We start from the raw sequence: 26,986 nt of genomic DNA on the forward strand, positions 1-26,986 counted from the left end.
CCCACAGCAGCCCTGTCCTGCCACCCCCTTTGGCCCAGGAGGAGCCCCCCACCCCCCGCAGAGTTGCTGGGGACCACCCTGGAACAAGTGACAGTTGTTGGAAGTGTGGTTTTTCAATTTTTAGTTTAGGAGAGAAAACTGATTTCCAAATACTTGGGTTCATTGTGCTGCTGGAACTTACAGCTGAATAACAACATTCACGGCCCACGTGCCCACCGGGGGCACACTGCTGGAGGACTGCAAAGCCCCGTGTTAGAACCACCAGAGGACTGCAAAGCCCCGTGTTAGAACCACCAGAGGACTGCAAAGCCCCATGTTAGAACCGCCTCCCGGAGCTCCCACGAGCCCTGAATCCAGCCTCGAGACAGAAATGAAAGCAACAGGGCACAGCCAATAATGCTGTCTTCCTGCTTCTGTGAAAAGTCTCAGGTGCTAACCAAAGAGATGGATGTTTCCCAGATTTCCAAGTTAGTCCACAAAACTGACTGAGCTCTGATGGCTTGCAGAGCACTATATTCGTGGGTGTTCAGGGGAAATACAAAACATCATCGAGAGCCTGGTCCTTGTCTAGGATTTAATAATCAAATTGGAGACCAGACACACACCAGGCCAAAGAACACCTAATAACATACCATGTGGTGACTGATATTCTATATGTTGAATGTATCTGCAGCAAAAGAAAGAAAAGGCAGGTTTTGAAAAGAGGAGGATGGGCCAGGCGCAGTGGCTCACGCCTGTAATCCCAGCACTTTGGGAGGCCGAGGCAGGTGGGTCACCTGAGGTCAGGAGTTTGAGACCAGCCTGACCAACATGGTGAAACCCCCCTCTACTAAAAAAAAGCAAAAAAATTAGCCAGGCATGGTGGTACACGCCTGTAATCCCAGCTACTCAGGAGGCTGAGGCAAGAGAATCGCTTGAGCCTGGGTGGCAGAGGTTGCAGTGAGTCGAGATCGCGCCATTGCACTCCAGCCTGGGCAACGAGAGTGAAACTCCGTCTCAAAAATAAAGAAAGAAAAGAGGAAGGTGTGAATTGAAATCGAGGAAAGAGATCAGGAGAGAAAGCAGATATATATCACAAACCTCTTGCCTATGTGAGAACTACCATGTCTCTCAAGGTCTGTCTTGTGAAATGGTGGGTCACCTTTTTCCTGTAAAAAGCCCATACATAAACTCTATGTATACATGTGTCAGCAGAGGGTGAGTGGAGAGTTTAAAGGCCTTGTCTGGGAGCCCAGAATGTCCGATGAGGGAAGGGAATGAGGTCCGTGAACACACTGCCCCCATTCCAGCCTGCTCCTGCCTGCGCTACAGACGCATTTGCTAAAATGTACCATGGATTAGCAGAAGGGTGGTTGGCAGTTGACGTGTGGTAATTTAACTCAGGCTTGCAAAGGGCGGAAGGTTGCCAGGGGTTCTGAGCATCTCCAAACCTTCATGGCAGAGGCCAACCCACCTGGGAACACAGCTGACGCCCGAAGCCCCGGGAAGGTGGGTTCACTTTCGTTGTTAGTGATTCCTCCACTGCAAGGTTCATTCACGGCTTGTGTCTCCTCTTGTGTCTGACAGGCTGAAGTGTGTGCAGGCACCGTGGCAGAGGTGATCCAGTCTGTGGTCAACGGGGCAGATGGCTGCGTGTTCTGTTTCGGCCACGCCAAGCTGGGTTCGTGAGAGTTTCACTTTCTCATGCGGCTCGCTGGGCTCCCTGTCATCCCATGCATTCCTCTGTCTCCCTCCCAGAGTTTCTCTGATGACAAGAAGGGCTGCGTTTCTCTTAGATGCTGAGCTGAATAACCAGGAACAAGTTATAAGACAAACACCTGTGTTCATTGTAGGTGGACACCCATTCATGTTGGAAAGGCTTCAAGTCCAAGAGATGGACAGAGAAGCAGCAGGGTTGTTCTCACTTGGTCCAGGTCAGAGTCAAGCCTAGAAGGCAGAAAGGAAAATGTTCACTTCCTGAGCAGCCGCTGTTTGGGAAGCAGATAGGGCCCCTTGCCCCACCCCCTCCATGAGGATGTGGGTTGGTGATTGGACCCCTGTGAAAGCCAGAGGAGCAACCTCCAAGCGAAGCCCAGAGCCCAGGACGCGTCTGGGGAAAGCGGTGCACACCGTCAGGAACACTCCAGCACTGGAGCATCTGGGAAAGGAGGCAGCAGAGCCCCCAGCAAGGGGTTCATCAATCCCCCCACAGTCCCGTTTTAATTCTGACCTGCGGCCATCCGCTCCGCTGGCCTCACCCTTACACGCTTGATATGTTTAGTGAATTGAGGAGCTTCAGAAAGTGTCCCTTGGCAGAGATTCCAACAGAGGCCTTGCCAGAGCTCACGGAGACCAGTTCTCAGGACAGAAAGCCATCACCTCTCTCTGCACTTCCGTCCTCCCCAGCCCTTACTCTTCATCTTGATCTAAACAGTGATCTGGATTTTAATGGAATTTGCTTATGCCATAAAAATATACACAGCATGTAACTTGAGACAGGATATAAAGTGTGAATATGTGGACTTAATCTGGGGGGTGGCTATAAAAAGAACCATAATGTTGCTGAAAAACCCCTGCCTTCCTCCTGTGTGTAAAGTAGTGCAGGAACTGGATAGCATGTGCTATCTGGGTATCTGGGGTCTTCCTCAAGGTACATTGTGATTTAATCTTGTCACATGTCTGGGCTCTTGCTTTGTTTCTTTTTTTAAGAGATGGGCTCTCAGTTGCCTGGGCTGGAGTACAGTGGCATGATCATAGATTACTGTAACCTCCAATTCCTGGGCTCAAGTGATCCTCTCGCCTCAGCTTCCCCAGCAGCGGGGGCCACAGGCATGCCCCACCACACCCAACTAATTTTAAAAATTTTTTCATAGAGGCAGGGTCTCAGTGTGTCGCCCAGACTGGCCTGGAACTCCTGGCCTCAAGCAATTCTCCCATCTTGGCCCCGCCAACGTGCTGAGATTACAGGCATGAGCCACTGAGCCCAGCCAGCGTTCTTTATTATAGCCATTTAGTTAGTAATATCAGATAATGCCTTCCGTTGTTGTCAAATACTACTTCTCTCATCTTTTCATTCCTTCTCTTCCCTTTTCCCCCCTTCCCCATGCCTTTCCTCTCTATCCTTGGCATCTGTTTTGGGGACTCCACGGAATGGTGCCTGGACACTGAACCTGCCTTCCTTCCTTCCCTGGTTCTCCCAGGAAAATCCTACACCATGATCGGAAAGGACGATTCCATGCAGAACCTGGGCATCATTCCCTGTGCCATCTCTTGGCTCTTCAAGCTCATAAACGAACGCAAGGAAAAGACTGGCGCCCGTTTCTCAGTCCGGGTTTCGGCCGTGGAGGTGTGGGGGAAGGAAGAGAACCTGCGGGACCTGCTGTCGGAGGTGGCCACAGGCAGCCTGCAGGACGGCCAGTCCCCAGGCGTGTACCTCTGTGAGGACCCCATCTGCGGCACGCAGGTGATTGCTTCTGAAGCCTGGCTCGCCCCAAGGTGGCTCCCTCCCCACCTCAGAGGCTGGGGCACCTCAACTCATGAATCACTCAACCTGTAAACTCGGGGCTTACAGGTGTTTACTTTAAAGTGGACTGGAGCTTTACAGCCTGCAGCTGCGGGGCCGTCTGCTTGCCCAATCTAAATATTTGTACCTTGACTCTAATTGACAATGAGCAGGAACCTCAATTGTTGTAGCATTTGGGGGAGAAATGGAATTCACTTTCTTTATGCCCTTTTCAAAAAAAAAGTACAATCTTTCTTTTGTTTAACAACAAACCGAAATATTTACTGCTCTGCACAAATAGCTAGAGCCATTACGGGGGCTGTTTATGACTCTATAAACTGTGTTTCGGGCACCGGTTTACAGCCGGATTAGCAGTGCTGCAGGAAAAACTAATAACCACTTTCTAATTAGAACCATGACATAATTGCTAGAACTATGGAAGCCGAGAGAAGCTCCAGTTGGCCGTTTCAGGATGCTATGCCTGTTGGGAGGGTCTCTCCTTTGCTGTTTGACAATAGATGTAGGAATGACTCGGAAGCTACAATTCATATCCAGAATAATCTATCCTTCCAGTGTCTAACAGTAGGCTTTATTTCCCCATGTTATCAGATGCCTCCTTTTGTAGACAGGTGTTCCGTTTGATAAGTACCTGCCTCTTTCCAACTGGGATTGTTTGCACAGGTGAGGACACCTCCCTTGGCCTCTTATACTCATTACTCAAACCTGACCATGCTCTGCCCCTGCTTAAAGCACCTCAGATCCTTCCATTTCCCTGAGTCCTCTTCTGTCTGCATCAGTCACCTCGAGGACTTGTTGAAACACTGATTGCTGGGTACTCCCCCCCAGGGTTTCCAGTTCGGTAGGTCTAGAGCAGAGCTCCAAAGTGTGCATTTTCAGCAAGTTCCCATGAGGTGCTCGTGCTGCCGGTCCAGGGATCACATGTTGGAAACCACGGTTCTGAGGCATGAAATGTGTGGAGACAGTATCTACACAGTGTCTGTGACGCAATCGGGAGGACGCGGCCCACTGCTCCCGCTCCAGGCATTTTCTCGACATTTAAGTACGCTTTCACCCCCCTTCGCTTTTAGAACTTCATTGATGAAGTTCCACTAAGGGGTGAAAAATCTGGTTAAATGAAGGCTAAGCAAAAGAGGAAACGACCAATGTTCGCTTTAACTCTTGTTGAAAAATCTTTTAAATTCTTTGGTTTATTTTTCTATAGTGAGACAAAATTGCTAACACAGAAGAATCTCTCTTTGAAGCTTGAGGATTTTGATGGCCTCAGGTTCTAAATATTGGCTCTTACAGTTCAAAATTATTTGTATAGTTAGAGTAGAAAATTGTCAGAATTTGTACCAACCTTAAGACATGTATTGCGAATTAGTTCTTTGAACAAATCAGAAACATGTGTTTCCTTTTCTCCCGAAAAAGAGGAGTGCTGGTTAAATTCTGTTAATGTGATTGTTGTGATTCAGGTTTAAAATAATTGCCAAGTATTTTCATAAGATTTAGATGCATTACCCTCTATGCTTTCTTTAACCAATTAATGAGTATGCTAGGAGCATGGATTCAGGAACTAAAGGTAAAAATAGATACCTCCTAAATTTAGACGAGGCATTCAAGTATCATGAGTGTTTCAGGGTGTTTTTTACACTGGCTTCTTATTTATAACTATGCTGGTAAATATGGCCTAAAATTGGCTTTAATTAAATAACTGAAAAACTAGGAGTCAAATGAAAGCTAACCAAGTTTTTTTACATCTTTGGGACACTACTGCTATGAGGTCTCAAATCACATTTTGCAACCTACCTGTCTCCAAACAATCTAATCTTTGGACTCAAGATGCAGCCACATCGCTCCTGTTTTCTTAGGTAAATGGATAGCGAGGGGTGTTGGTCTGCCGCCCTCTGCAGAGATAATGATGAGCCATCTGCTCCCAGCTTTTCACACCCACTAGTTCCAGATTCTACTTAGGTTGTAAAATAGGTAAAAATAGGTTTCATGCAGTAAGTATGCTCAATATTAATTTTCAGAAACGAATTAATTAAGTGAGAATTGCACATGAGCATAGCACCTCATTCCGGAAGGGTTTTTGGCCTTAGAGAGGCACGTGGCTTTACTATACAGAAGGCACAGCTAGCTGAATGGAGCCAGGGACACCCAGGCATGAGTGACAGCAAGCCCTCCTCAGCCTGCAGCCTCAGCTTTTGGCTTCTGTCTTCCAGTTGCAGAACCAGAGCGAGCTGCGGGCCCCCACCGCAGAGAAGGCTGCCTTTTTCCTGGATGCCGCCATTGCCTCCCGCAGGAGCCACCAACAGGACTGTGATGAGGATGACCACCGCAACTCACACGTGTTCTTCACACTGCACATCTACCAGTACCGGATGGAGAAGAGCGGGAAAGGGGGAAGTAAGTCGACCACTCCACCCTCCTGCCTACTTAGCGGCTCTGGCCCTAGCCAGAAACCCCTTGGGCAACCATGACCTTTGTGTGTGTGTGGGGGGGTGTGTGTGTGTGTCAGACAGGGTCTTGCTCTGTCATCCAGGCTGCAGTGCAGTGGCACGCTCACAGCTCACTGCAGCCTCAAACTCCTGGGCTCAAGTGATCCTCCTGCCTAAGTCTCCCAAGTAGCTGGGACTGCAGGCTCATGCCACCACACCTAGCTATTTATGTTTTTATTTTTGTAGAGATGGGACCTTGCTATGTTGCCCAGGCTGGTCTAGAACTCCTGGTCTTGAGATCCTCTTGCCTTGGTCTCCCAAAGTGTTGGGATGACAGGTATGAGCTGCCACGCCTAGCCAAACTTTTCTTAATAGACTACAATGTGCAGTTCAGTGATTCGTAATGCAAGATAATTATAGTGTCTGGGCTGAAGTTTACTTTTGAACTGTCCAGGGAAAGGTGTTTGCTTTGGTAAAGATAATTTACAAATGTTCTGAGAATGTGAGAGGTCAAACTTACAAAAAGAAAACAACTGCCTAACAGTATCTTTTTGTTCACAGACCCCAAAAATGCTCATCAAGACCAACATTTATCCACCAAGGCACCCTGGCAGTGTGTTATTATCATTAGCTTGAGGCCACTATATGGGCCATGTGTTTTTAAATAGCAGAGAAATCAGACTTTTGAATAACTACCCAGACCCTGGCTGCCTCCCTCAAATCACCGGTGAAGGTTTACTGTCAAAACCCAGGCACAGCGCCCGCTCTTCGAGTGAGCTGCCCTGCCGGGAACTCAACACTGTGCCCCTGTGCACCCCTCTTGGCTGCGTTTCCAAAATCAGCCCGGGCCGGGGTGCAATCCTCTGCCCTCTGTGAAGCAGTGTTTACTCTGTGCCCAACAGAGTTGAGCACCCAATCAGCTGAATGTCTCCAGTGGGGATCTCGGACCAGGGGCAAAGTGGTCTGTTGAGTTCACTGGGTTCCTAAGGCAGGTTGTGGGTAACAGGGCTGCTGGGCTGGCCGGGCAGTGGCTTCCCTGGTTCCTCCGTGTCCCGCTTTGCAGGGCTTTCAATACACAGGTAACTGGTTGCCAGCTCTTTCTGCATGATTATCTTAAAGACACTGGATACCAGAAAAACAATCAGAAAACTGAGTTGAGTCTAACCCTGGACTGGAAGTTGTAAAGCTAATTGACTAAAGCGGAGACAGTCCACAAAGCTGTTCTAGATGAAGCCTAGAATGAAGACATCCAAGTAGGACCAGGCATGGTGGCTCACACCTGTAATCCCAGCACGTTGGAAGGCCGAGAGGGGCGGATCACTTGAGGTCAGGAGTTTGAGACCAGCCTGGCCAACATGGAGAAACCCCAACTCTACTAAAAATAAAAAAATTAGCCGGGCATGGTGGCACACATATCCCAGCTAGTTGGGAGGCTGAGGCAGGAGAATTGCTTGAATCTGGGAGGCAGAGGTTGCAGTGAGCCTAGATCGTGCCACTGCACTCTAGCCTGGGTGACAGAGCAAGCCTCTGTCTCAGAAAATAAAAATAAAATGACATCCAGCTGGGATCTATGGACAGGATCCCCCCGATTTCTCCCTAAGCCTCCTCGTGGCTCTAAAGCCCTGGAAAACAGTACTCCTGGGGAGAGAGCTCTTGCGGGCTTCTGTTGCCCCCCAGCAAAAGCTCCTCCCTCCCCCACCTCAGTGACTCTCTTCCTACTCCTTAGTTATTGTTGTTAAAATCTAGGTCTATTGCAGTATAATTTACATTCACTAAAACATCACTTTGATGTGTCTTTAGATGAGTTTTAGCCCATCTATACAGTCACGTGGCCACCACCATTATAAAAATAGAGCACGAGGCTAAAGTTCTCTCTTGCCCTTTGTCCCTTCCCCTGACCTCTAGCCCCGGCAACCACGGATCTGATTGTTGTTCTGGTTTTTGCGTTTATCCAGGATATCACGGGAATGGACTCTTGTGGCCCAGACATGGCCTTTTGTGTCTGGCTTGTTTCATGTAGCGTAACACATTTGAGATTCCTCCATGCTGCAGCACACGGCTCTTGTTTCTTCTGGTTCCTGCTGCCTGCTCTGCCTGCTCCTTTAGTTTTTTTGTTTGCTTGAGACGAAGTCTCACTCACGCTGTTGCCCAGGCTAGAGTGCAGTGGCATGATCTCGGCTCACTGCAACCTCTGCCTCCCGGGTTCAAGCGATTCTCCTGCCTCAGCCTCCCGTGTAGCTGGGAATACAGGTGCCGCCACCACGTCTGGCTAATTTTTGTACTTTAAGTAGAGACAGAGTTTCACTATATTGGCCAGGATGGTCTCGAACTCCTGACCTCATGATCTGCCCGCCTCGGCTTCCCAAAGTGTTGGGATTACAGGCGTGAGCCACCACGCCCGGCCTCTTCTTTAGTTTTGCCTGGGCCTGGAGGCTTGACTATCTACCCTACCACCAGGACAGAACGAAAATATCCGCAGCTGGGGCTGGAGTTCCTCTAACGGGGGCTGCTTTTTATGGCTCTGAAAATCAGCCCTGAGCTGCCTCCAGTGGCTGCTGTGACGAACCCAGAGGTTCTGGTCCTCACTTGCAGCGGGCGGGGCGCCCCAGGGAGGTGACCTGTTAGCGCGAGGTCAGCTCTCTCTTGGCAGCCGTGATGGGGAGCAAAGTCTCACTGGAGAGGAGCTGAGGATAGTGAACGGGAATCTCTCGGGAGATTTATTCTCGGTAACAGCCTCACACCATGTAGAGCGCTTCCGCTTAGAATAACGTTCTTAGAGCCGAGATCAAAGAAGGAAACAGAGATTCAGATAGGGATGAGGAGATCCAGACCTTTAAAATCAACAGCACAATTGTATCCACATTTCTCCTGACTGTGTGGGAGTTGGCCTTGAACCCTGCCCTCACTGTTTTCTCCTGGGTAGTGTCTTCGCCCTGTCAATGTAAGAGTCTGACAAGTGTTTAGTTTATTCTTTTAAGCAGCTGTCAATAATCATCATTATCAGAGCCTGCAGTACTTTCTTGTACTTTCAGCAAACAGTGACTTGCAAAACATCTAAATCTTGAGCCAAACGACTCCCAAATGGCACTGATGAGAAAAACTCGGGAGATGGGATAATCTCTCCTCCTCCCAGGTTTCAAACCAAACTGAGGACAACTCCGCTTTGGGTTTTGTACTTTTTTCTTTTTTGCGGTTCTGCTTTCAACTTGGAATCTGAAAGCAGGGAGAAATCTTGAAAACAAGGAAACAGTTCATAAAATGACTTCAAATATAGGAACCTGAAATTCAGCTTCCACAAAAGTTTAGGCCAAGACATTCCCTAAACTCAGCGATCCACCCCAAATCAATACCTAAGGAATCCTGCACACTTATTAAATGTTTAATAGCCAACTCATCTTCCTATTTTTAAATTGTGAAAGAGAATTACTTTTAAATAATGCATTCAGGTTAAAGGAAAAGGCAAAGACCACGCATGGCTTCCAAAACCCCTGTTAGGTCCTTCCTAATGCTTCAGTAGATGAGGACAAAGAAGGGAAGGAGTCCAGGGGTCGTGGGATCGGCAGAGCTGGGGGACATCTCTTTCCTCTCGAGGGGAAAGGATCCAGGCCACACTACACACCGCCTCCCCGCCTGGGACTTGCTTGACTTCAGTGAATTTATAACTGTTTAAAATATTATGAGGAGCTCTGGAGCGTTGTTTAAAATGGAAATTTTGTTTACTTAGATACAAGTAATAATTCCTGCGGACCTGGCAGCCAGAACTCAATTAGGGGAAAGTTTATTAATTAGTCACCCTGCAGGGAAGCCATTAGAAGAGACCTCTGCCACAAGAGCTAAATAGGCTGTGTGCGTGCGTCTGAATCTCATACGCACACATGCATTTTATACATTTTACACACAGATGCATTTTACATGTATAATTTTACACACAAATGCATTTTACCCATATGTAGACAGAAAAAAAAATGTTTTAAACATTTCCAGTCCAAATAGAAAGTCTTTGTTGATGTATCCCTGTTTTGCAGATAGCACTAGGTTAAGCTTAAAATACCTCCCTGTTTAAAAGGTCATTGGAATTGGAGGAACTGATCCTTCAGCATCATGGAGGCCTTCCTCTGCTTTGCTAAGCTAAGTCTGTAATAGCTTGAGAGCCTCCTTGGGAATCCCAGCACTGGGAAAGAGACCCTGCAGCCCTGCTGATCAGAGAGCTGCTGCTTGTAACGACGCGTGTACTAGGCACCTCAAACAAGGTGGTGCTTAGGACCAGAAGTGTTTCAGGTTTCAGGTTGTTTTCAGATTTTGGAATATTTGCATATGTAATGATATCTTGGGAAAGGAACCCAAATCTAAATATAGATTTCATGTATGTTTCATATATGCCTTATAGACATAGCCTGAAGGTAACTTTATATAACATCTTCAGTAATTTTGTGCATGAAACAAAGTTTTTACTGCATTTTGACTGCAACCCCTCAAGAGGTCAGGTGTGGAATTTTCCCCTTGTGGCATCATATTGGCCTTCAAAAAGTGTGAGATTCTTGGAGTACTTTGGATTTCAGATTTTTCAGGTTAGGGATGCTCAGCCTGGACTAGTGGTACCTCAGGGTGATGCGCTAATGATACAGAGATCTCACCTGTCCTGTTGACAAAGCATGCAAGCAACTGTTGCTCAGGGTCCAGAATGACACCAGTTCTCTGATAATGTTCATTCACTTTATTGCCTCTGGGGAGGATGAGAGGGCTTTGTAGGCTGGGCTGCTGTGTGTCCACACAAACAAATGTATGTGCATGTGGGCACACATCTGTGCTACACTCGTCTGTCTACGCGTCTGATCAGACTCTTTAATCTGTTTTTGTTTGTTTGTTTGTTTGTTTAACACTGAGTCTTGCACTGTTGCCTAGGCTGGAGTGCAGTGGCACAATCTCGGTTCACTTCAAACTTCACCTCCTGGGTTCCAGCGATTCACCTGCCTCAGCCTCCCAAGTAGCTGGGATTATAGGCACCCGCCACCACCACACCTGGCTAATTTTTGTGTTTTTAGTACAGATGGGTTTTCACCATGTTGGCCATGCTGGTCTCGAACTCCTGACCTCAAGTGATCCACCCATCTCGGCCTCCCAAAGTGCTGGGATTACCACACCCAGCCTAATCTGTTTTCTTTTGACAACGCAAATGTTTTCTTTACATGTTGTGGAATGGCTTAAATCAACTAATGCTGTATTTAGGGCTGTGTGGTGGATATATCTCTGGAGATCCATTCTTTGGGTGGCAGATGTGGGAAAAGAGGCCTAGGAAAGAACCTTGCTTCTAATGGAGGCAGAGCCAGTCCCCTGCTGTCCCTAGCAGCAAAGCCCTGTGCAGCAAGGATGTCCACACACTGCAGGGCTCTCATCTCCTGCTTGGTCAACAATGAAATGGCAGTTTCACATTTCTAGGTTTTTGTGATCTGGATGTTTTGAATGTTGGCCAGGAGACACTATTCTGAAGAGTACAGCCTGGAGTTCCCATCACCGCATCCGTTTCTAATCTTCTCAAGCCTCCTGGCCGCTCTCAGCAGGTAACTGGCATCCCAGCCAGTGAGAAGACAGAGCTGACCTGGTGCATTCCTCAACTTCTCTCCTTTTGGCTTCACAGTCTCCTGGTTCCTGTACCTCAGTATCTCCCCCGCTCCTTCCCACAGGCCTGCGGCTCCCGTCTCCTGGCGTTCTTCCTCCTGCCACTTCTGCCTCTTCGGGGACCTCACCAACTGGGACCCCATCAGTGGTCTTTTCATGCTTATGTATTCAGCCTGTCCTCCCACCAAAGTCAGGGCTGCAGAAGGAAGGGAAGGAGGCAGGGAGGGAGGGAAAAGGAAAGCAAAGGAACCACAACAGCACCTTGCCTCTGCCACGCTCCGCTCCGATCGCCTCCTCCACAGAGTCCAGATTTCCCTCTCTTTGTAATGTCTTCTTTGAATTTCAGCAGTGTGGGGGATGTTAACGCCTTTGCCTTACTCTGCCTTATAGTTTGGCTGTTTGTGAGCTTGTCCAAGCCCTATTAGACTATAGGTTCCTTGAGACAGAGTGCCACAGTGCTGGGGCTGTGTCTGCTGCATCAGTGCTGGGGCTGTGTCTGCTGCATCAGTGCCCAGGTCTCCTTTGTCCAAATGGAATGCATGCTGTGGTTTCAAAAATGAATCTCTGGTCTCAAACTCCTGACCTCAGGTGATCCACCCACCTCGGCCAGCCTGGCCAACATGGTGAAACCCCATCTCTACTAAAAGTAGAAAAATTAGCCAGGCATGGTGGTGGGCACCTGTAATCCCAGCTACTTGGGAGGCTGAGGCAGGAGAATTGCTTGAACCCAGGAGGCAGAGGTTGCAGGGTTGCAGTGAGCTGAGATCACACCACTGTACTCCAGCCTGGGCAATAGAGAGAAACTCTGTTTCCGAAGAAAAAAAAAAAAAAGTGGATCTCTGGGCTGGGCGTGGTGGCTCACGCTCTAATCCCAGCACTTTGGGAGGCTGAGGCCGGCAGATCACTTGAGGTCAGGAGTTCAAGACCAGCCTGGCCAATGACGAGTGAAACCTTGTCTCCACTAAAAATACAAAAATTAGCCTCCTGTGGTGGCGGGCACCTGTAATCCCAGTGACTCAGGAGGCTGAGGCAGGAGAATCACTTGAACCTGGGAGGCGGAGCTTGCAGTGAACTAAGCTCATGCCACTGCACTCCAGCCTGGGTGACAGGGCAAGACTCCATCTCAAAAACGAAAAATAAAAAATAAAATAAAAATGAATCTCTGTGGTTCAGAAAGAGTGAGACCACCCAACTACCTTTCACGTCAGCGGATGGTATCAGGTCAGAGAGCCTCATAATGCAACACAGTCAGGAGGCGGTCAGCTCACTGGGCAAGTGGTTTAGAGGAGGACTTACAGAAAATGATATACTCATATCATAAGGATGTTATCTGAACTTAAATAATACAAATGTATTTTTATTCATTGATCTGACGAACCATAAAGGGCCAAGGCGATCTCATTGAGTTTTCAGTTCAAAAGTTGACTTCTACAAACCACGTTCATGTTAACAGTTCAGTTTTTGCTTTACATTTCTTCAAAAACACTTTACAACCAACTGGCTGTAGACTTTTTCTAGATTCTTACAACATTTTCCACTCTATAATTCCTCATTCACACCAAATTCAACATCTTTAAAAACACTTTTTTTTTTTTTTTTTTTGAGACAGGGTCTCACTCTGTCACCCAGGCTAGAGTGCAGTGGTGCTATCTTGGCTCACTGCAACCTCTGCCTCCCAGGCTCAAGTGATCCTCCCACTTCAGCCTCCCACGTAGCTGGGGCTACAGGTGTGCACCACCATGCCTGGCTAATAGTTTATATTTTTTTTGTAGAGACAGGGTTTCACCATTTTTCCCAGACTGCTCTCAAACTCCTGAGCTCAGGCGATCCACCTGCCTTGGCCTCCCAAAGTGCTGAGATTACAGGTGTGAGCCATGGCACCCGTCCAGAAAATCCTCATTTTTTTTTTTTTTTATCACATCTTTTCAAAGCATTGAGTTGAGTTTTTATAGAAACATGAACTCTCTTTACAAAATCATTTCATTGGCTTATATCTTATTTTATTATGTTTTTATTTAAAATAACAAGTGGCAGAAACCGGTTTAGGAGGAAACACAGCTGACCCATTAAGAACTATGCAGCTGATTCTTTTTAGAGCAAAAGCACTCAGACAAACTAGACCACAGCCTCCACTATCCACGAGCCCGCAGTGTGCTGTGGGCGTCAGGCAGCACTGATGCAGGTGACCCAGAGCGTTGCTTAACCTGGCCAGGTGGTACGGCAGTGGCTCCCAAACTTAGCTGCACATTAGAGTCACCTGGAGGGCGCATGCTGCCCTTCAGCCCAATTAAATTAGAAAGGCTGGGAGTGGGATCCAGGCGCCAGTATCTCTCGGAAGATTTCAGGGTGAGTCCATTGTGCAGCAAAGTTTGGGAGGAACTACTATGGTGCGGGAAGGTGAGTTAAAAGAACTTCTGCATGCTTTCTGGTTAGCTTTGGATTTTCATCTTAGATTTAGCATTAATTTTCTATGAGATCTTGGGTGATTTATTTAACATCTATGAGCCTCAGTTTCCTTATATGTAAAATGGGGCTAAATTTCTGCATTGTGGGATATTATAGGAATTAAGTGATAGGAGAATTTAGGATTTCCTGCTACCTTCCAGGTGCTTAATAAAGTGTGGCTCAGGCGTAGGAGACATTATATTTTTTCCCGTGGGTAGAATAAGGCATGTGGGTAATTTGGTTTGGTCAAAGCCTAGACTTAAAATATTGCCTATTAGAATATAACTAAAGGATTACTCAAGGCAGACTGAGTTATGTTCCTTTAACCCCGCAGTCTTGACCTCAAAATCTGGAAAGTCAGTGAGGAACCTGCTTCTTACCTGCTATTATTTATCACCTATTGCGTTCATTTGCTATGTAACTATACTTTCTCCCCAGCCACTGGAAGTGATGTAAATTCTTGATAGTGGCAAATGGCCTGTGCTCACTCACCTTGTACTATTTCAAGTTAAGCACCGTGTGTGAAATTCAGAATTCTGTGCCTGTGGAAACTCCAGTGGGTATAGAGCAGAGAGTAGATTTTCCATTGTCTAAATGTGACTCTTACTTTGAGTCACACAGGCATAATTATAGGTATTTTATAATATTATCCTCAGCGCAGTCTAAACTGTGCCTTTTATTCTCATGTTCTGTTTTACTACATGTACATTATACATTTTATTCCATTACATCAAATGGACTATTAGAGTTTGAACTGGTCCCCGTCTTTGCCCTTTAATCTGTGGTGCATGTGGAATATCTGAGCTTCTCCTGTCTATATAATTAGGCTGCAAAACAGATGATATTTTGCTTTAAAACTAACTATTTCCCTAGCACGCTGCTGTGACCCGAGCTTGCAGGGTACAAAATAGCATAAAACAGAAGTGACACATTACGTCTTCCCCTTTAAGGGGTTTTACTGGGGATAGTTGAAGAGAAGCAAAATATAACATCCTTAATGTAAGAAGTTATTTGCCGTAGTCGTGCCAGTAGCTGGAGAGCTGGAATTGCAATGCTTTCTGGAAATATTTCTCACCTTTTTTCCTCAGTACTAGATACGGAAATTGAGGGTAGGAAGGGGTGGAGGCAGATTAGCCTTAGGACAGTGGTTCCCGAATATTTTCATCCTACATCATGAGCAGTGCTGCGTCAGTCCTGCCCTTCAGGCTGTTCTGCAGATGCGTGGACGCCCTGATCCCACCCACGCACCCCGAATGCCCTCTGCGAATGTGGTCCAGACACACGCGGGTCCCACACACTCTGCTCGCTTTTTGTACCAACACCTTTCAATCTTGCCCCAAATTACTTGGCCTCCACAACAGCTTTGGGAAGTTTCCATCTCTGCCTTTGCCATTTTCCTTCTGTGCAGAATAGGAAAAGGCAGAGGGAAGAGTTGCTGTCCTGGCAGTAACAGGAGGCAGGCCAGGTATGAGGCTGTGAGCTGAGCCACCTGAGAAGATAGGGATCCAGAGGCCTGGAGGAGCAGCATTCCGCCGCTGCCTGGGACTGAGGCGGTGGGAGAAGGGAGACAGCCGAGGAGTGGGTGATGTGCCCAGGCCCCACTCTGGAAGAGTGGAGCCTGGGGCAAAACGGCGGCGGTGTTCTCCTGCTGCCTCGTGGAACTGGTGGAGGCCACAGGATGTAGTTGAGAGCTCAGGTCTTGCAGTCAGACAATCGATAGTTTGAGTCCTAGCTCTATTACTGGCTGCAGGATCGTGTGCAAGTTTTTTTTTTTTTTTTTTTTTTTTTTTAACAACTTTAATGAGATATACCTGAGCTACAATAAACTGTACATATTAAATCATATAACTTGATGTTTTATCATATGTATATGCCCATGAAACCATCCTCAGTCGAGATAGTGAACATATTCTCCACCCCTAAAAGCTTCCTTGGGAGCCTTGCCATTGCTGCCTCCTGCTCCTCTTCCTTGCTGTCCCCAGACCCACTCCAGATCTACTTTCAGTTTCTAGACATTAGTGTGGATTTCCTAGAATTTGATATAAAAGGAAACATGTCATGCAGTCGGTGCTCTTTTGTGTGACTTCTTTCACTTAGCATAATGATTCTGAGATGTAATCTTGTCATTGCCTGTATCAATAGTTCATTTATTTATATTTCTGCATAATGGTCCAGATATACCACAGTTGGCCGATCCATTCATCTCCTGATGGACATTTGTGTTGTTCCCAGTTTGGGGATGTTACAGACAAAAGTACTGAAGGTTGAGCATCCCTAATCTGAAAATTCAAAATCCGAGATGCTCCAAATCTGAAACTTTGTGAGCACCAAATGACATCACAAGTAGAAAATTCCACCTCTGACCTCATGTGACAGGTCACAGTAAAAACTTTGTTTTGTGTACAAAATTATCAAAAATATTGTCTAAGATGATCTTCAGGCTATGTATATAAGGTATATATGGAGCATAAATGAATTTAATGTTTACATTGGGTCCTATTTCCAAGATATGTCATTAGATATATTCCAAGCATTTCAGATAAGGGATCTTCAGCCTGGGTGAGCATACATGCACAAGGCTTTGTGTGGTTCCATGGTTTGGCTCTGTCCTCGCCCGGATTTCCTATTGAATTGTAATGCCCAATGTTGAGGGAGGGACCTGTTGGGAGGGATTAGATCACGAGGATGGATTTCCCCCATGCTGTTCTCATCATAGTGAGTTATGGGATCCAGTAGTTGAAGAGTGTGTGGCACTCCCCCCTTGCTCGCTGACTCTCCTGTTCTGCCATGGGGACATGTGTCTTCCTTCACTGTGAGTCGATGAAACCTGTTTTCCTCATAAATTACCCACTCTCAGGTAGTTATTTATAGCAGTCGGAAGACAGTCAAATATATATATGGACATATATGTTCTTTCCTTCGGGGTAAATACCTGTAATAGAACTGGAATCTTATCAATGTCTGGGAATATTTGAAAAAAAAAAAAAAAAAAAAAAAAACTGGAATGGCCGTACCACATAGCACATGTTTCACTTTTTAAGAAATTTCTCAGCTGTTTCCCAAAGTGCTGGTACTATTCTATATGGGGAGTTCCCGTTCCTCCACACCCCCAGCAACATTTGGTGTGGTCAGTCTTTTAAGTTTTGCCTGTTTACATAGTCGGTTTGTACTAGTATCTTGCTGTGGTTTTAGTTTGCATTTTGTTACTGACCAATGACGCTGAGCATCCTTCCACACGCCTGTTCGGCATCCATACCTCTTTGGTGAAATGTCTCTTCAAATCTTCTGCCCTTTTTGAAACTGTTTTGAAAGTTTTTAATGTATTCTGGATGCAAATCCTTTATAAGATATATTATTTGTAAATTTCTCTCAGTCTGTGGCTTCTCTCTTCATTCTCAACAACATCTTTAGAAAAACAAATATTCATTATTTTATGAAGTCCAATTTATATGCTCTTTTATGAATCATGTTTTTGCTGTCGTATCTGAGAAATCTTTGCCAAACCCAAGGCCAAAAAGGTTTCTTCTTATGCCTTCTCTAGAAGTTTTGTAATTTTAGGCTTCAAATTTAGGCCTTTGATCAATTTTTATTTAATTTTTGTATATTTTGCAATGTAAGCACTCAAGTAGTTTTTTTGGGGGGGGTAGGAGGTTAGGGGTTTTTTTGCATATGAATATAGTATCCAAGATTTCCAGTATCATTTGTTTTAAAAAGCTATTATTTCTCTACTAAATTACCTTTGTCAAGAATTAGTTGGTCATATTTATGTGCATCTATTTCTAGACTCTGTTCTGTTCCATTGATCTATTTGTCTATCTTTACACCAATACCACACTGTCTTGATTATGGTGGATATATAATAGGTCTTGACATTAGGTAATGTTAACCTTCCAACTTTGTTCTTATTTTTTAAAGTTGTTTAGCTATTCTGTGTATTTGGCATTTCCATACAAATTTTAGAGTCGCTTTCTAAATGGATTATGTGGAAAGAATTTCCATCAAAGAAGTCTACCGGGATTCTGACTGGGATTGCATTGAAGCTATAGATCAACTTGGAGATGATTGACCTCTTCACAGGATTGAGTACTCTGACCCAGGAGCACAGCATCTCTCTCTAGTTTAGTTTTTTATTAGTTCCCTTCAGTAATTTTTTAAAATAGGAGAAAGCAATTATTTAAAAATGTATTTCTTTTTTATTGATACATAATTACATGTATTTATGGGTCATATTTTGATACATGCGTAGAACGTGTAATGATCAACCAGGGAATTTAGAAGATTCATCACCTCAGTTACCATTTCTTTGTGTTGGAAACATTTCATTATTTTCTTCTGGCTATTTGAAAATATACAATAAATTATTGTTAACTATAGTCTCCTACTGTGCTATCAAACACTACCACTTCCTCCTTTTATGTAACTGTGTATTTGTAACTGTTAACCCACCTCTTTCATCCCCCTCCCCGACCCCCCCTCCACACACACACACATTCTTCCCAGCCTTCGGTATCTACCATTCTACTCTCTACCTGCATGAGATCAACTTTTCAACCTCCCACATATGAGTGAGAACATGCAATGTTTGTCTTTCTGTGCCTGACTTATTTGACTTAACATAATGACCTCCAGTTCCATCCATTTTGCTACAAATGACAGGATTTGATTTTTTTATATAACTACTAGTATTCCATTGTGTGTATATAGCACATTTTCTTGAGTCCCATTCCATTCATCCGTCCATTGCTGGACACTTAGGTTGATTCTGTATCTTGGCTATTGTGAATAGAGCTGTAATAAATAGAGGGGTACAGGTATCCCTTTGATAGACTGATCTCTTTTCCTTTGGACAAACAGTAGTGGGATTGCTAGATCACATGGTAGTTCTATTTTTAGTTTTTTGAGAAGCTTCCATACCGTTTTCTATACTGGCTGTACTAATTTACATTCCCACCAACAGTGTGTAAGAGTTCCCTTTACTATGCATCTTCGCTAGATTTCATGGTAGGTGTTTTGTTTGTTTGGTTTTTTTTTGGTCTTTCTAGTAATAGCCATTCTGACTGGGGTGAAATGATATCTCATTGTGGTTTTGATTTGCACGTCCCTGATGATTAGGGACATTGAACATTTTTTTCACATACCCGCTTGCCATGTGTATGTCTTCTTTTGAGAAATGTCTGTTCAGATCCCTTGTCCAATTTTTAATGGATTTGTTTGGGTTTTTTGCTGTTTTGAGTTCCCTGGGTATTAATTCCTTGTTGAATGAACAGTTTGCAAATATTTTTTTTCCATTCTGCAGGTTGTCTCTTCGCTCTGTTGAATGTTTCCTTAGCTGTACAGAACGATTTTAGTTTAACATACTCCAATCTTTCTAATGTTGGTTTTCTTACTTGTGCTTTTGAAGTCTTAGCCATAAAATCTTTGCCTGGACCAATGTCCCAAAGCATTTCCCCTGTGTTTTCATCTGGTAGATTGATTGTTTTTGGTCTTAATATTTAAGCCTTTAACCAATTTTGAGTGGATTTTTATATATGGTGAGAGATAGCAGTCTAGTTTCATCCCTCTGCCGATGGATATCTAGTTTTCCCAGCACCATTTATTAAAGGGGATGTCCTTTCCCCAGTGCATGTTCTTGGTGCCTTTGTCAAAAATGAGTTGACTGTAAATAGATAGATTTATCTGTAGGTTCTCCTTGTGTCCCATTGGTCTATGTGTCTTTTTATGTCAATACCAGCCTGTTTTATGTTACGGTAGCTTCTAGTATATTTTGAAGTCAGCTAGTGTGATGCCTCCAGCTTGGTTCTTTTTTTTTTTTTTTTTTTTTTTTTTCAGTATTGCTTTGTCTGCAAGGCTTTTTTTGTGTGTGTGTGTGTGGTTCCATAAGGATTTTAGGGTTGTTTTTCCTATTTCTGTGAAGAACGTCATATATATTTTGATAAGAGACTGCATTGAATCTGTAGATTGCTTTGAGTAGGATGGTCGTTTTAACAATATTAACTCAAACTCAGGATTAAGAAACTTGCTCAAAACCATACAACTACATGGAAATCGAACAACCTGCTCCTGAATGAGTCCTGGGTAAATAACAAAATTAAGGGAGAAATCAATGAGAACAAAGTGACAACGTACCAGAATCTCTGCGACACAGCTAAAGCAGTATTAGAGGAAAATTTATAGCACTAAATGCCCACATCAGAAAGCTGGAAAGATCTCAAATTGACACCCTAACATCACAGTTAAAAGAACTAGAGAAGCAAGAGCAAACAAATCCAAAAGCTAGCAGAAGACAATAAATAACTAAGATCAGAGCAGAACTGAAGGATATGGAGACATGAAAAACCCTTCAACAAATCAATGAATCCGGGAGCTGGTTTTTTGAAAAAAATTAACAAAATAGATAGACTGCTCACTAGACAAATAAAGAAGAAAAGGAGAAGAATCAAATAGACACAATAGAAAATGATAAAGGGGATATCACCACTGATCCCACAGATATACCAACTACCATCAGAGAATAGTATAAACACCTCTGTGCAAATAAACTAGAAAATCTAGAAGAAATGGGTAAATTCCTGGACACATATACCCTCCTAAGACTAAACCAGGAAGAAGTCAAATCCCTGAATAGACCAATAACAAGTTCTGAAATTGAGGCAATAATTAATAGCCTACCAACCAGAAAAAGTCCAAGACCAGATGGATTCACAGTTGAATTCTACCAGAGGTACAAAGAGGAGCTGGTACCATTCCTTCTGAAACTATTCCAAACAATAGAAAAAGAGGGAATCCTCCCTAACTCATTTTATGAGGCCAGCATCATCCTGATACCAAAACCTGGCAGAGACACAACAAGAAAAAGAAAACTCGGCTGGGCATGGTGGCTTACAGTGGCTCATGCCTGTAACCCCAGCACTTAGGGAAGCCAAGGCAGGCGGATCAACTGAGGTCAAGAGTTCAAGACCAGCCTGGCCAACATGGCAAAACCCTGTCTCTACTAAAATTACAAAAATTAGCTGGGCGTGGTGGCGGGTGTAATCTCAGCTAATTGGGAGCCTGAGGCAGGAGAATCGCTTGAACCCGGGAGACAGAGATTGCAGTTAGCCAAGATCAAGTCAGCTTCATTGCTGGTTCAACATGCAAATCAATAAACATAATCCATCACATAAACAGAACCAAGGACAAAAACCACATGATTATCTCAACAGATGCAGAAAAGGACTTCAATAAAATTCAACACCCTTCATGCCTCAATAAACTAGGTATTGATGAAACGTTTCTCAAAATAATAAGAGCTGTTTATGACAAACCCATAGCCAATATCATACTGAATGGGCAAAAGCTGGAAGCATGTCCTTTGAAAACTGGCACAAGACAAAGATGCCCTCTCTCAGCACTCCTATTCAACATAGTGTTAGAAGTTCTGGCCAGGGCAATCAGGCAGGATAAAGAAATAAAGCATATTCAAATAGGAAGAGAGGAAGTCGAATTGTCTCTCTTTGCAGTTGACCTGATTCTATAATTAGAAAACCCCATCATCCGAGCCCAAAAACTTCTTGAACTATTGAGCGACTTCAGCAAATTCTCAGGATACAAAATCAATGTGCAAAAATCACAAGCATTCCTATACACCAACAACAGACAAACAGAGAGCCAAATCATGAATGAACTCCCATTCACAATCACTACAAAGAGAATAAAATACCCAGGAATACCTTACACGGAATGCGAAGGACCTCTTCAAGGAGAACTACAAACAACTGCTCAAGGAAATAAGAGAGAACACAAATGGAAAAACATCTCATCCTCATGTATAGGATCAATATCATGAAAATGGCCATACTGCCCAAAATAATTTATAGATCCAGTGCTGTTCCCATCAAACTACATTGACAGTCTTCACAGAATTAGAAATAGCTACTTTAAATTTCATATGAAACCAAAAAAGAGCCCATATAGCAAAGACAATCCTAATCAAAAAGAACAAAGCTGGAGGCATCATGCTACCTGACTTCAAACTATACTACAAGGCTACAGTAACCAAAACAACATGGTACTGGTACCAAAACAGACATATAGACCAATGGAACAGATCATAGACCTCAGAAATAACACCACATGTCTACAACAATCCGATCTTTGACAAACCTGACAAGAACAAGCAATGGAGAAAGAATTCCCTATTTAATAAATGGTACTGGGAAAAGCTAGCCATGTGCAGAAAACTAAAACTGGACCCCTTCCTTACACCTTATACAAAAATTAACTCAAGATGGATTAAAGACTTAAATGTAAAACCCAAAACCATAAAAACCCTAGAAGAAAACCTAGGCGCTACCATCTAGAACATAGGCATAGGCAAAGACTTCATGACAGAAACACCAAAAGCAATTGCAACAAAAGCCAAAATTGACAAATGGGATCTAATTAAGTTAAAAAGCTTCCGCACAGCAAAAGAAACTAGCATCAGAGTGAACAGACAACCTACAAAATGGGAGAAAAGTTTTGCAATCTATCCATCTGACAAAGGTCTAATATCCAGAATCTACAAGGAACCTAAATTTACAAGAAAAAAAAAATCAAAAAGTGGGCAAATATGGAGAGACACTTCTCAAAAGAAGACATTTATGTGGCCAACAAACATGAAAGAAAGCTCAATATCACACTGATCATTAGAGAAATGCAAATCAAAACCACAATGAGATACCATCTCATGCCAGTCAGAATGGTAATATTATTTTTAAAAAGTCAAGAAACAATAGATGCTGGTGAGGCTGTGGAGAAGTGGGAATGCTTTTACATTGTTGGTGGGAATTTAAATTAGTTCAACCATTGTGGAAGACAGTGTGGCAATTCTTCAAGGATCTAGAACCAGAAATACCATTTGACCCAGTAATCCCATTACTGGGTATATACCCAAAGGAATATAAATCATTCTACTATAAAGACACATGCATGTGTATATTTATTGCAGCACTATTTACAATAGGAAAGACATGGAACCAACCCAAATGCCCATCAATGATAGACTGCGTAAAGAAAATGTAGTACATATACACCATGGAATACTATGCAGCCATAAAAAAAGAATGAGATCATGTCCTTTGCAGGGACATGGATGAAGCTGGAAGCCAACATCCTCAGCAAACTAACACAGGAACAGAAAACCAAACACCACATGTTCTCACTCATAAGCGGGAGTTGAACAATGAGAACACATGGACCGAGGGAGGGGAACAACATACACCAGGGCCTGTTGTGGGGTTGAGGGAAAGGGGAGTGAGAGCATTAGGACAAACACCTAATGCATATAGGGCTTAAAACCTAGATGACAGGTTGATGGGTACAGCAAACCACCATAGTACATGTATAACTATATAACAAACCTGCAGGTTCTGCCCATGTATCGCAGAACTTAAAGTAAAAAAAAAAATAATAATAACTCTTCTGATCCATAAGCATGGATGTCATTTCATTTTTTCTATGTTCTTCAATTTTTTATCAGTATTTTGAAGTTTTTGTTACAGAGATATTTCACCTCCTTACATTTATTCCTAGGTATTTTTTGGTAGCTATGGTAGATGGAATAGCTTTCTTGATTTCTTTTTCAACTATTTGTTACTGGTGTTTAGAAACACTACTGATTTTTGTATACAGCCACTTTACCAAATTTATCAGTTCTAAGAATTTTTTGGTGGAACCTTTAGGTTGTTCTAATTATTATACGCCATCTGCAAACAGGAACAATTTCTTTCTCTTTTCCAATTTGGATGCCTTTTATTTCTTTCTCTTGCCTAATTGCTTTAGCTAGGACTTCCAGTACTATGTTGAATAACAGTGGTGAAAGTGGGCATCCTTGTCTTGTTCCAGTTCTTAGAAAAAAAAAAGGCTTTTAGCTTTTCCCCACTTATGATGTTAGCTGTGGGTTTGTCATCTGTGTTGAAGCATGTTTTTTCTATGCCTAACTTATTGAAAGTTTTATTATGAAGGATGTTGGATTTTAACAAATACTTTTCCTGTGTCTATTGAGAGGATCTTGTGGTTTTAGTCCCTTATGTGTTGATGTGATGTGCACGTTTATTGATTTGCATACATTGAACCATCATTGCATCCCTAGGATAAATCCCACTTGATTATGGTGTATTACCTTTTTCGTGTGTATTTCATTTGCTAGTATGTTTTAGATGATTTTTGCATCTGTGTTCATCAGGGATATTGGTATCTCATTTTGGTATTAGGATAATGCTGGCCTGGTTGCATGAATTAGGAAGACTTCCCTCCTCTTCAGTTTTTTGGAATAGTTTGAAAAGAATTGGTTTTATTTTACTGCTTAATTCTACTGAACTTTTAAAGTCCTGGGCTTTTCTTTGTTGGGGAACTTTTTATTACTAATTAATTCTTGTTACTCATTATTTGTTCAGATTTTCTTATTCTTCCTGATTTAATCTTGTAAGGTTGTATGTGTCCAAGAGTTTATCCATTTCACCTGAGCTTTCCAGTTTGTTAGGGTGTAGTTTTTCATAAGACTCTAATCATTATTTGTATTTCTGTGGTATTTTTTTCATTTCTCATTTTTTTTTTTAATTTGGATCTTTTTTCTTGGTTAGTCTAACAGTTTATCAATTTTGTTTCCTTTCAAAAATCAACCTTTTATTTTCTTGATCCTTTGTAAATTTTTTTAGTTTTTATTTCTTCTCCGACCTTTATGATTTCTACTGATTTCTGGCTCAGGTCGGTTTGGCTTTTTTAGTTCCTAAAGGTGCATCATTTGGTTGTCTATTTGAAATCTTTCTACTTTTTTGAGGAAAACATTTTTATTACTGTAATCCCCTCAGTACTGCTATTGTTGTATCCCATAGGTTTAGGAATGGTGTTTTTCCATTTTCATTTGTTTTAAGAAAAAAGATTTTATTTCATTCTTTCATTTAGGAGCATGTTTTCGTGTAGGAGCATGTTTTATAATTTTCATATATTTGTACAGTTTCTAAAGTTCTTCTGGTTATTGATTTCTAGTTTTATCGAACTGTGGTCTAAGATGCTTGATATGATTTCAACTTTTAAAAATGTGTTGAGAATTATTTTGTGGTCTAACACATGGTCTATCATGGAGAATATTCCATGTACTGATAATAACGTTGTGTATTTTGCAGCACTTGAATGAAATGTTCTCCAAATATCTGTTAGATCCATTTGGTCTGTAGTGCAGATTAAGTTCAATGTTTCTTTATTGATTTTCTGTCTAGTTTATCTGTCCAGTGCTAAAGTGGAGTGGTGGACCGGGCACATTGGCTCACACCTGTAATTGCAGCGCTTTGGAAGGCCAAGGTGGGCCAATCACTCAAGCTCAGGAGTTTGAGACCAGCCTGGGCAATATGGTGAAACTCTGTCTCTAGAAAAAATACAAAAATTAGCCGAGTGTGGTGGCATGCACCCTTAGTGCCAGCTACTCTGGAGGCCGAGATGGAAGGATCGTTTGAACCTGGGAGATTAAGTCTGCAGTGAACCAAGAGCACGCTACTGCTCTCCAGCCTGGGTGACAGAGTGAGACCCAATACCAAAAATAATAATAAAATGGAGTGGTGGAGGCCTCAACTATTACTGCATTGGGGTCAATCCCTTTAGCTTTAATAATAACTGTTTTATATAATATATCTGGGTGCTGCAGCGTTGAGTGCATATGTATTTACAATTGTTATAGTCTCCTGCTGAATTGATCCCTTTATCATTATATTAATATAATGACCTTATTTGTCACTTTTTATGTTTTTTGGCTTACATTGTATTTTGTCTGATATAAGTATAGCTACTCTGGCACACTTTTGGTTTCTGTTTTCATGGAATAATTTTTTCCATCCCCTTGAAAGCTATACTTTCATTCTATGTGCATCTTTACAAATGAAATGCATTTGTTGGAGACAAAATATAGTTGGGTCTTTTTTTAAAAAAATAAATACATTCATCTCATCTATGTATTTTATTTAAGGAATTTAAACTGTTTACATTCAAGGATGTCATTGACAGGTAAGGACTTACTTCTGTCATTCTGTAAACTGTTTAATGATGGTTTTGTATATCTTTTGTTCCTTTCTTCCTCCTTCATTGCTTACCTTGATGATTTGGTAGTTGATTGTAGTGATGGTTGAGTCCTTTCTCCTTCTCATTCATGTATCTGCTCTCCCAGTGAGTTTTTAGTCTTGTGTATTCTCACGGTGGTAGTGATTGTCCTTTTGCTTCCAGATGTAGAACTCCCTTAAGCATTACTCACAGGGCCTGTCTAGTGGTAGTGAATTCCCTCCATTTTTTTCTTGTTTGGGATAGACTTTATTTTTCATTCATTTTTTAAGGATAGCTTTCAGCAATATTTCATCTTTTTTTAAGGATAGCTTTCAGCAATATTTCATCTTTTTTTAAGGATAGCTTTCAGCAATATTTTATAGTTTTTAGGTACACATCTTATTTTAGTCATATCTCTAAATCATGTGTTTGACGTTGTTGTAAATGGTATTTTTAATTTTTTTTGAGTTGGGGTGACAGAGTGACACCTAGGCTGGACTGCAGAGGTACTGTCATAGCTCACTGCAGCCTCAAATTCCTAGGCTCAAGTAATCTGCCACGTCAGCCTCCTGAGTAGCCAGGATTATAGGCACATGACATCATACCCAGCTAATTTCTTTTTGTATCATTTTTCTGTAGCAATGGGGTCTCACTATGTTGACCAGGCTGGTCTTGAACTCCTGGCTTTAAGTGATCCTTCTGCCTTGGCCTCCCAAAATGCTGGGATTACAGGTGTGAGGTACCACCCCCAGCCTTACATTTTAATTTTTAATTGTTTGTTACTATGATAAAGAAATGCAGTTGATTTTTGTCCATTGACCTCATATCCTGCAACCTTCCTAAACTCACCTATTAGTTCTAGTAACTTTTTTGTGGATTTCATCCATTAGATTTTCTATAGGTGACTATGTCAACAATGAAGAACATTTGACTTTCTTTCCAATCTGGATATCGT

The 26,986-nt window shown here is 43.0% G+C and overlaps 1 protein-coding gene across 1 annotated transcript in view; it reads left to right on the forward strand.

The window, feature by feature from the left end:
* KIF26B (kinesin family member 26B) overlaps positions 1–26,986 on the forward strand; it is a 555,398-nt gene that overhangs the window by 448,438 nt on the left and 79,974 nt on the right. The window contains exons 7-9 of the mRNA XM_030936739.1: positions 1,567–1,660; positions 3,180–3,442; positions 5,707–5,890. Coding sequence (XP_030792599.1) covers positions 1,567–1,660; positions 3,180–3,442; positions 5,707–5,890 — 541 coding nt within the window. The remainder of the gene's footprint in view (positions 1–1,566; positions 1,661–3,179; positions 3,443–5,706; positions 5,891–26,986) is intronic.

The sequence above is a fragment of the Rhinopithecus roxellana genome, chromosome 8 (assembly GCF_007565055.1).
Source record: "Rhinopithecus roxellana isolate Shanxi Qingling chromosome 8, ASM756505v1, whole genome shotgun sequence".
Taxonomy (NCBI): domain Eukaryota; kingdom Metazoa; phylum Chordata; class Mammalia; order Primates; family Cercopithecidae; genus Rhinopithecus; species Rhinopithecus roxellana.